General features: G+C 41.1%; 1 protein-coding gene across 4 annotated transcripts; it reads right to left on the reverse strand.

Moving 5' to 3' along the window:
- Positions 1-3019: 3019 nt before the first annotated feature.
- Positions 3020-10617, reverse strand: btbd10b (BTB (POZ) domain containing 10b). Of its 4 annotated transcripts, none has more exons than XM_079164814.1 (9): positions 10516-10617; positions 9910-10057; positions 8022-8212; positions 7259-7568; positions 6960-7062; positions 5699-5819; positions 5210-5407; positions 5000-5110; positions 3020-3871 (listed from the first exon to the last, which is right to left on the reverse strand). In XM_079164814.1, exons 2-9 carry the CDS (start codon positions 10008-10010, stop codon positions 3540-3542), a joined length of 1467 nt encoding a protein of 488 aa, XP_079020940.1. In that variant the 5' UTR covers positions 10011-10057; positions 10516-10617; the 3' UTR covers positions 3020-3539. The 4 variants fall into 4 exon arrangements, with proteins under 4 accessions (XP_079020940.1, XP_079020939.1, XP_079020938.1 ...); XM_079164813.1 differs by having other exon boundaries at positions 8022-8215; XM_079164812.1 differs by having other exon boundaries at positions 8022-8218.
- Positions 10618-11307: the final 690 nt, after the last annotated feature.

The following is an 11307-nucleotide window of genomic DNA, read 5'->3' on the forward strand; positions in this document are numbered from 1 at the left end:
AAAACAATGGTGGCATCACTTACTTTAGTGCCCAATTTACATATTGAACCAATGTATTGTGTTGTGCTGATTAATCAGAGCCTGATGCTCACATATTAGTGTTACTTATCATTTTAGAATACACATGGAATACTTTGCCTTTATCCACAGCAGATCGAGAAGGCTTCTGCACCCTTCACAGCACTGGGTACTTGAAAAGGTTGTGCCCCACTAAGGTGGATCTGGATGAAAATAATGAGGCGTACAATGATGGATGTAATTTGAGATATCTGGTGGCTGTTGGTCGATTGCATCCTCAAACTGTTTCTCAGCCAACGCAGAATCACGTCAAGGTCACACCCGTGGAGTTTGCTTCACGTCACGCTGTTGACGGGAAGTTTGTCTTCGCAGATCAAAGGTGAGAACTTTTTACCACAAAGTATCAACATCAATGCAGTTTAATACATTTGGCTTTGATGTTCATGTGTATACACCCCTTATCATGCAGTAATGCTTTGATTTAATTTTGTGATTGAGTAATTATTGAATTTAACTTCACAATAAAGAAAATAAAGTGAACAATAGTCTTCTTTTCTTTTTAAGGGCCACTGTCATTTTGGGTTATTTACCTCAGGAGCTGGTGGGAACTTCATTTTACAAATATTGTTATGAAGATGATAATGCTCATTTAGCAGAAAGTCACAGGCAAGGTATGCATCTTACAGAAGGGACACCAGTTAGTTCACTGCAATTGCACTTATGTGCAAAGGTCTGCCAAAGACCAGGACTGCTCTCAATGTTCAGTGATTACACTGATTAATGTATGTCAGTCTGATCTGCTCTGCTCTGGTGGAATTGCAGTGCTTTGCTGCAATGGGTGAAAATAGTATTGTAGTTCAGTTTACCTGTGGACAGTTCATCCATTACTTGTCCTTGTGCCCCTCTGTCGCTGTCTGCTGTAAGTGCTGCAGGTGAGAGAAAAGATCAATACAAAGTGCTACAAGTTCAAAATAAAAGACGGCTCATTCATCACACTAAAAAGCTGCTGGTTCAGTTTTAAGAACCCTTGGACCAAAGAAGTGGAGTTCATTGTCTCTACCAATATTCTAGTCACATAAGTAAAACTCTCCTTTTCTAGCTTGTAACATAATATGTTATACAATCCTGTTGTATGACATTCACTCTATATTTGTTGTTTCTAGTGTTATATTTTATGTAGTATATTTTTTTCATCAAGCACAAGCCTGCTGGCCAGGCTTATGTTATATTAACCTATACAATTTGTGTTAGTTATTAGCAGTTTTATTATTTTATGTGTTGTAATTATGTGCCAATTCATTTGAATGGATGTTGAGATATTTGACGGGTGATAAATGTACATTTTGACCTGCTGGTGGTGCTGGAGGAAACTTCAGAGGATCTTGCATCTTGTGGGAGCGATGAATGTCTGTACCTCATTTTGTGCCAATCCATCATGTAGATGTTGATATAGGTGAGAGAGTCAGGGGGATTCATCCTTTGGGGACCATGAATGTCCGTAAAAATATTCTTGCAGTCCATCCAATAGTTGTGGAGATCTTTCAGTCTGGACCAAAATGGTGGACCGACTGGCCAATCGCTGCACGGCAACACATATATAAAGAAAGTGCAGAATAAATGAAGGATATCTGTAGATACTGTGTGACTAATGTAGGCTGCTGAGCTATGACATAATACAGTCATGCCTCTTTCCACATTCTTTTAATTTTTTCATTTGCAAAACAGTCCTTCAGTTGACAGACCTGAGAGCGGTTATCTGCCTGCTGCCTCCACTCACACAATGGCCACCGTACTGATGCCAGGTGACAATCAGAAAGCCCTTTCTTATGTGTTATTTGTTTTTAATCTCAGCCATCAAAGCAAAGCAGCACATCATTAATCTTACAGCCTTGTCCTATTGCAGGTGCAGGGAAGCTGGGTCTCCAAACGGTGCCTGGAATACTGCAGATTGATTACTTTTACACAGAACTCCACGTAAAACCTAAAAAACATTTGTCTACTTACTTGCACCAAAGGATGGACTTGTCCACTGTGATCTCAGAGGGTCAGGCTGTGTTTGAGGAGGAGGTTCCATATGTGGTGTCTGCAGCTCTGGAGAACCTATTGGGGAGAAGGGTGGAACATATCCTTGGGAAGAAGGGAAGAGGCAACCAAACACAAAACTACTCAACAGCGCGAGAGGTTGCAACATCAGGTCAGGACGAGGAGGATGTTTTTGGAGCCTTCAGGACAAGCTGAAGGAGGTCAAGACTTGAAACTGGTGTGATTACATCATGTGACCTGCATGTCCGCCATCATCATGGGATACCTGCATACACACCTGCGGCAGAGGTTAGGAAGCCAAAGAGAAAAGGACATGGCTCAAAAGGGCAGAGAGGTGTTTGTATTGGAACAGCATGTCCACGGACTTCCTTCCTCACCTTAGCCAACCCAGCACCACGTGGTGATCAGCAGACAGCTCCGATCCTCTCGTAGGGCTACGTGTCTGACAATATGACTACAAAGTCAATTATGAATCTTCGCTACAGTATTTATCTACCATAAAAAAGAAGAAAAAAACAGCGGACTCTCTAAAAGAGTAATGTTTAAGACCTTTCTTCCCAATGGGATCTTCTTTACGATCTCCTGTCCAGCCATTGGCTGTAGCCAGACTTGATTTGTTGAACTTATAACGGCTATGGCATGTTATAAAGGCTATAGTTATCCTCTCTGGTCTGTCAACTTACTTCCTCTCTTACTCATCACATCAATGTGATCAGTCTTGGGACAGGTGTTACTGACACTATTGGCAGGGATTAGAATATTAAGCATTGAATATATACAAAATTTTTTATTTTGATGTCTTTATTTGATGATTTGACGTTTTCTTTTTGAACAACAATTTCAAGCTTTGCACAAAAACATTCTGACCACAACAGCCTGTGCTCTGCTTAATATCTTGGCTGCGGGAAGAGCATAACATCACAAATCAGATCCAGCCAATAACTACATACCCAATTACAAGACATCTGAGAGGAGTTGAACCAGAGATCATGACACTATGCGGTGATACGTTTTTTTTTTTCGTTGACCAGAAAGTCACATCTTCCCCAAAGCACATTTAGTAGTTAGGCCACTCAAGATAATCAAAATCAATATTATCAGTAAAATATAACCCTGTGAAAAAACAGTGACACCACACGAGTGCTCAGCCAAAACCATCAAATTAAGGTACAATAACGTTGTAAATAATAATGTTAATAATAAGTGTTTTACAGATCTTTTTTTTCCCCAAACAGAAAAATAAATTCCTTTGGTCAAGTAAAAAACTAAAATAATATTGAACTCTTCCTTCCACCAATCTTAAGTCCCTCATGCTTCTTTTTCTACAGTCAACCAGGTTCTTCAGGCTCTAAGGCTGCAAAGGAGGAGTCAAGGCAATATGGTTATGGTGCCCCTGGCGCTCCATGCTGCAGCATGCTGGGAGAAGGACTAGAGAAATAGGAGAGGGGCAGAGGCATTGAAAGAGGACCAGTGTGTCCTCAGACGGCAGGTGAAGGTGCATCGGGGTCGGGCTCATTGCTGTAGTTGTTGCTGTAGTGATTCCCACTGGGTGGGTGATTAGGTAGGATGTCCAGTTCATCCACTTGGGGCCCAGGGTGCATCACCACCAGCTGGTCCTGGGGGAAGTCGGCTGCTGCTGCCGCCAGGTTAGTGATGGACTTGGACTTGACACATTGGAAGTCCACGTGGCGGCTTTTACCCTCTTCCTTTTCCCAGGACATGCGGATGAAGGGCCTCTGGACGTAGTTGTAAATGACCTCTGGACGACCTCCTGGTCGTTTTTTGACTTTCTCTTTATATGTAGGGTAACCTGCCAAAGGAACAGTGTGGACAAATCATTAGCTCAGTTTTTGTAAACCAGTCCTGGTCACAGAGAAGACAAAAACACCAGAATGATGGGGCAAGAGCTACTTGACCAGTAAGTGAAGTGGTCAAAACACCAGTGATGTCTCAGGGCTTAGAAGTGGATTTTAAAGGTCGATAATATACTGTGGTTTATGACCGGCCAGGATTACTTCTGTTGAGCGTCCTGTTACATTGTTAAATGCCACTCAAACCATTAAAGCTGGTGCATGTTCCAAAGGAAAGGAGGGTCATAAAGTGTGCGATTTCATTTAATGAATAATTACGTGGCTGGATTGTTTGGAAAAGAGAGCTTAAAATTGGTAAGTTAAAGTAACAGTCTTTTATCGTGGACAAAGAGCTGATAGCGTTGAGTTACGTGTTCGAGATATAACTTTTGTGGTGATAAATAAAACTACCAATGGGTTAGATATGACATAACACCACTTGCTGCAAAATCACCTGTTGACCAGGTCCCTAAAAAGGTTTGGCCAACATTTTTTAACCGTATCACCAGAAACAATAATGCCTTGAAGGTTTTTGGCCTTTTTATAGAGTGGAGAATTGTTTTCCAATATAGTCTACATTGAAAGACGTAATTGGTAAGTCTTTCATGCATTCATGGCTAGAGTGTACTGAGGGACAGCAGTCTCCTTACTGCAGTTTTGGTGAACATCCAATTTGCAAAGATTAAAAGCCTTTTCCTCGACATTTTGTCCATTCATAAATCTCTCTCACTCTCTCTCACTCACTCTCTCTCTCTCACTCTCTCTCTCTCTCACACACACACACACACACACACACACACACACACACACACACACACACACACACACACACACACACACACACACACACACACACACACACACACACACACACACACAAGAAGTGGTAAACTGCGTTCAATGTCCTTCAATTTACCTTCAATATTGCATAACACAAAACTAATTTGTTATAATTGTTCTCAGTAATATCAAAATAATCCCTTCTGCAAGATGTCAGTTGTATTTATGTTTTTTTTCTTTGCCCTTAGTACTCCATTGACAGGGAAGAATAAAACCATTACTCTTTACCATTTGAGAGTCCAACTTACCTTCAATGCCCAGTCTTATTTTCTTTAATCCTCTATCCTTTAAAACTGATTTGGCAACATCTCGGTTCTCAATATACTTGAAAAATCGGTACAGTTTTGTGCTGTAGATGACTGCGAACAGAAGAACCACAACAAATGTCTTAATCACATATCAGTCTTTTGTGCACGTGCAGACCTGTGTGCCTGTATTCTGTATTAGTGTGTACTCACTCTGTGAATACTCTTCCCCCATCTGTGGTGGATATTCTTCGTCCCAGTCAACCACATCATCGTCAGTAAGGACTACAATGTGACATTCCCTCTCTCCGCTCTGGGCACTGGCCACCATCAAAGGCAGTACCATCTCCTCCAGGTAAAACTCAAATTGACGCCGAGCTCCATCATTGGACAGCTCATGCATCAGGGCACCTGATAACAAAGGAGATTAGAAGTTAGAGGTTAGAAGATGTGAACCAATTCATACTGGTTCTCACAACTCCCCACCATGAGTTGAAACCTAAAAATAAAAAGGTCTACCTGCAATAGAATACATTTATGATTATGTACTTTCTTTACTGCTCAACATGTTTTCTGTTGTGTAAGGCTTAAGAGGTAGAAAGTGACACGGCAGCCTCGCTGTGTCTCTTTTTAACGCCGACTCAAACTGCCACCGTCAATGGGTAACATTAACAGCTCCAATGCCCCAGACGAAATACTCACTGAGGTCTCTGCATTTGATGGTGCTATAGTCGAAGGAGATGCATAGATAGTCACACGCCTCCCGCAACTCAGGGATGGAGATTCCATCAGGACAGCGGATTATCCCAGATTTGTAGTAATCCTGTCAATTAGACAGAAATCACATAGACGGCTGTCATTTCAAACTGTGTTAATCCATTAGCTCTTAATGTGAAACATAAATGAATCAAGTGCCCAAATGTAAACACTCAAAGCTTTAAATAATAACTCCAACAGTATCTTACTTTGGTAAAGCGTTTTGCCATCTAACAGAAGTTGAGAGCTTCACAGGTTAGACTTTACAGGTTGCCAAACTCATTCATTACTCTGTCAAACAGTAACAAGATGAGTTCTCAGTAGGTCGAGGGTAACATGCAGTTAGTCGGGAAATTGGGTATCTGCTTTAAGACTGTTCACATGTTGTATGTACGCATGACACTAAATGTCAAGCAATTTAAAATGAAATGTACTGCAGCTGTCTATTTGTAATTTGTGCTGTAGTTTAATGTGTTTCTTTGGTCTGTGATGCACGACAGATTTCAGAGGAATCTGACAATAAAGTGTCAACTCATCTAATCATTACCTACCTCATCTTTACTTTATGCAGGAAAAATACAACAGCCCTGATATAAATACCGCCTTCATGACGGTTATAATGTTCAGTTTTAGCTGACACTATGTTAGAGGGGTGTTGTTTTAGCTTTAAGGTCATTTTGGAGGCTGTAGTTTGTGGTGCTGTTGAGCCGTATTGTGGTATACTGTGAGGTGGTTCTTTGGTTTAACATTGTGATTCTGTCTGTGTGTGTGTGTGTCATCATGCCAACATTGGTCCTGGAGATACCTCCTGTAGCGGGAAATACCACAGAAGCGGTTTTGAGTACTTTGTGTATATATATATATATATATATATATATATATATATATATATATATATATATATATATATATATATGTCTGTATTTGGAGAGACTTTGTCAATGCAAACGCTTCACAATCAAGCAAGATGCAGTGAACTTTACAGGTGTGTCATGGAGATCAAAATTAAGGTTGCGTTCAAAGATTAGTGTGGTCCGAGCAAGGGCGCCAGATGTAGGAGGGTAGGAAGTGGAATAGGGGGCTTTGGACCCCCTACTTTAGACCTCTGGACAGATTTGGCGTCACAGCTGGTGTGATCCCATTGCAACATTGTCTTTAGTTTACCATCATTGATACAAACAGAGAAAACCTTAAGAGAGAAACTGACCAGAATTGCTCGGAAAACTGTTGAGCTAATGCCCTCAGCCACCTCGTACTCCCCCTTCTCGTTGGGCCGTGTGAAATTATGCTCTCTTCCAGATCCAAACATTCTGAAATAAAGAGACTTTATTTATTCTCTGAATCGCAGACAAAAGACACCATAAACTGCCAGAGCACGTTTATACCTACAGTACATTTATATGCATCTATGCTGGATTTACACGTTGCTGATTAGTTAAATACTTTCAGTTATTGTGGCGATAATGAGTAGTGACAGATAATAATACTGGTAAAAGCATACTGTACCTGCCCAACATGGTATTGGGTTGTGCAGTGAAGATGGCAGGATCTACTACAAAGCGTGTGTTGTCAACAATCAGAGTGACTCTTTCTGAGGTCCTAATATTTCGGTTTCCCACAGTGGCACCCGCTCCCCCCTCCTTGGGATTCTCGTAGACAAAAACCATTTCTCCAACTCCCAAGCTCTTGAAGGCGCCTTCGGTACTTGACAGGCTGCTGTTGCGACTGCTCAGCACCCCGCTGCTGCTGGAGCCGCTGGGAGAGACTCTCTGAGGCCGCGGGCTACTGGGCCTCGATGACGAGGCACCATCTCGCTCTACACACAAACAGGCAGAGCAATGACTCATAAAGGACTGTTTCCCCTTTTAACTTAGAGCAAACATCACATCAGAAATGTGTTAAGACATAATTAATGACATACATTTTTTATGATTTTGTGTCTGAATTTGGAGTTTTCTGCATTTATGAGAAACATTCTTCATCTTTGGCATCTATTTCAGTAGTGGTCCACTTTTTTCGTAACATCTGATCTAAAACAACCAGACTAAAAAGGATCCAACTCAGAACACGTGTCCCGTTTCTAGAGAATCAGACTACAAGCCACCTTGGTATGAACACAAACAGGTAGATTACTGCTGATTTGAGCCACTCATGTCTGAGCTGCAAGTTGATGAATGCAGTCAGCTGTTCTCAACAGTAGTTGCCAGGAGCTGTGGAACCTCGAACATGATATCCATACGAGTCCTCTATTCTTTCCGTGCACACTCACCACTGTTGTGTTGGCGGGTGGGTGAGGTGACGTTGCGAATGCAGGGGGTGAGCTGGCCGTCTCTCTCGTGCGAGGAGTCCCTGGAGCGATCGCTGGAGCGGCGGCGGTCACGTGAGCGGTCACAGCCTCCACTGGCACCATGCATGCTCATCTTCCTCTGTTCTTCCTCCACTCTAGATGCTCTGGCCTGACTACTTCTTTTTGAAACAAAGGCATAGTTAACGTTCCTCTCCGTTTCTCAAGCCCAGAGTATGTTTCATACAGAAGTTGTAAATTATGACAAAGGCTTTACAGATGTTGTGCACGCGACTTCTGTGCACTTAATGACAAAATCCTTATATGAAAAACAACACCACATCTGCCGGAACATGGTATAAAGACATTTACATTTTAACAGGGTTGTCACACTGTTTATCTTCATCACCTGGTTTGCACACATGTACTCTTAACGGTTAAGGAACTGTAAATTCTTATCATTAACATATGTACCTTCAATTCAGCAAGTTTACATATGAGGCCTTAAAACGTATGCAACAACCGGACCCACCACAGTCTGTAAGCTTATAATAAGAGTGTTACGCACAGACTTGGAATAAAGCCAGGTTGTGTTGCCATCACGTTTGAATCTAACACAAAACCAATATCAATGTGGGATCATGCAATTTCTAACTCTTCTGTTTTAAATGTGTTTCTGACAGGTCAAATTTGCTTATTTAAAACCAAAAACCCCAAAAAAAACAGTCCACGACTTATTGGGTTCATCAAAGGGAGAAAAGGAAGCGGTGACAAGTGCGGCTGCAGGGTAATAACGTGCAGTCAGTACAAACTGAGCCACCGACCAAAGGAAAACAATACACCCCCCTTGACCTAAGACGAAACGCACAAGTCTTACCTCTTCCTGCCTACTCTATCCTTACATCATATCCGCCTTTCTATTGTTCCTTCAGAAGAAACAAAGCTAAACTAGGAAAAGGATTAGGAAGGAGGAACCAGCCCTAGATATGCTGCTATAGGCCTAGACTGCTGGGGGACATCCTAGGATGAACTAAGCTTCTCTCCTCTCTCTCTCTCTCTCTCTCCTTCTGTATGAATTAATGTCCCATTAATGCACATTACTGACTTTGCTTCTTCCTGGAATCTTGCTGACACCCACTGCTACCATTACTATTATTATTATTAGTCACATAACTATTACTGCTTTTACTATCATTATTATTCTACTATATCCACTGTTGCTATTATTAGTAGTAGTAGGTCCTGGGACAGAGGATGTCGTTTGTGTACAGATTTTAAAGCCCTCTGAGGCAAATTTGTGATTTTGGGCTGTACAAAATAATTTGTATTGAAATAATCACTTGATGCTTTTCAAAACTACTTTTCCATTCTGAAGAACAGGTGCCTCATCAGTTACACAGATATTATGACATATTGTACATAATCTTCTTGTAATATATTGCCTTTCACTGAAGCCTGACGCTGTCATTCCTGTGGGTAGGTGTGGGTAATCTGGATTAAACCTTCCATCATGGTATGTTTTTGCAGAGCATGTCCATATAAAGTCAACCTTATATAAACTCATCTGACCAAAAGTGAATCTATTTTTTTGGCTAGTCCAGTGATTTAATACAAGACAGGAGTCATGTACAACATAAATACAAAAATAACTGATTCACAGAGAGTGTTTGATTATCATCTGATATATTTGAAATAGGTGGGCAATACCTGGTTACTTAAATACCACATTATCCCATTTGATCATTTCCTATTTCAAGTAACATTATTTGACTAATCTATAATCCAGCATCAATCCTGCCTCCTACCAGTGAGTTACACTACATTGCTGCCATGAACTCTTCCCAGGAGGTCTGACAGATTTCCAGCTGCTCACCTCAGGTGCTTGCAGAGTTTGCGAGGTCGGCTTGTTGCGTTTCGTTCCAAGTTTTCGGTGTCACTGGAGTTACTGTCATATGACTGCAGACGTGCTGCCATCACCCATACAGGGGGGAGTCTGGTCTGGATCTTTCACCGTTCATAATCTGGTTAATAGCGAAATCAACAAGTCAGTTCGATCCCCAGATCAGCTCCTAACAAACCACGGGCTAGCAGCGTTCAGCTAACAAAATAGTTTGCCATTGAGTTCACATGTTCCGTCGACTTGTATGTAAACGAAGCTGGGGAGGGGGGGGGGTGAAGTTGTCGTTAAATGTCGCTACGTTAAATCGTTAGCGTTAGGTGAGTTTCACACATCTCAGCAACAAATCGTGTCAACGTTGCTCTCCGGTCGACTCAGCCTACGATTAGGTTAGCTAACGTTAGTTTGCTGCGTTAGCATACCAAGCTAGCTAACATTAGCTGGTGTTGCTAGCAGTACGGTACGACCCTATTAAAATAATATTATGGGACAACTTTGTTGGCTGGTAAAGTTATTTGAACAGTACAGACCGGAGGCTGTCATATCCAAGGACGAGTATGCGAAAATATAAAGAATAGCTACCTGGTTTGGGTACGTTTTCCAATGTAGAGTAATCCCAATCTCTCAGCAGCTAACCAGACATCTCCTTTCAAAACTCTGACGTTCGACGTAACGATGGTGTCTTGACGTACTGACGCACACAAAGCTACACGTTATAGCTGTTGCCTATTATTGCTTAACTTGCTATTACTTCAGCTTTGTCTGAAAAGTGAATTGAATTTGAGAATGAAAATGTTTTGAAGGAGATCGGGTTTTTTTCAACCGTTTTTCAACAGATGTCAAAACGATTTTTATTATTTCCTAAAAAGGAATGGTTTTGAGATCTCGCGAGACGTTACGCGCGTGTGCGATATCTTTCTTTTGTCCTTACAAATGTAAGCACCTATGGTAAGCACATACAAAAGCATGTAAAAGATAAACATATGAGAAACTAAACATAAAACCTAAAGTATAAACACCCATAGAAAAGGAAAGGAAACGAAGGAACATGATAAATTAGACAAATTAAACAATCACAAGTGCTACAAACAGATCAAGTTAATTATTTGTGCTAGATTCATCAGTTTTAACGTTGTTATTCCTTGTGGAAAATGGAATAACACAGATATAATGATAGTCTTTGATAACCACATACGATTGGTGTCAAGCAATTGGTTTGAAGCAAAATCACCACCAGGGAGAATTAAAGTAATGCTCTACAATTTAAACATAATAAAAGTAATTATTGGGCAAATTTCTACAGGAATTCAGTTAGAGAATTCAGACAAAAAAACACAGTATGATATGAGATGGATGGAAAAATAAGTATTTATA

This window comes from Pholis gunnellus (genome assembly GCF_910591455.1).
Source record: "Pholis gunnellus genome assembly, chromosome: 1".
In the NCBI taxonomy this organism is placed as follows: Eukaryota; Metazoa; Chordata; class Actinopteri; order Perciformes; family Pholidae; genus Pholis; species Pholis gunnellus.

Excerpts from the sequence above, each read along its gene's own strand:
- btbd10b (XM_079164812.1), bottom strand. The coding sequence starts at position 10,010 with ATGGCAGCACGTCTGCAGTCATATGACAGTAACTCCAGTGACACCGAA. Across the intron at positions 7,569-8,021 it reads CACCCGCCAACACAACAGTG|AGCGAGATGGTGCCTCGTCA; the intron begins GTGAGTGTGCAC and ends GTTTGTGTGTAG. Across the intron at positions 5,408-5,698 it reads CATCAAATGCAGAGACCTCA|GTGCCCTGATGCATGAGCTG; the intron begins GTGAGTATTTCG and ends CTTTGTTATCAG.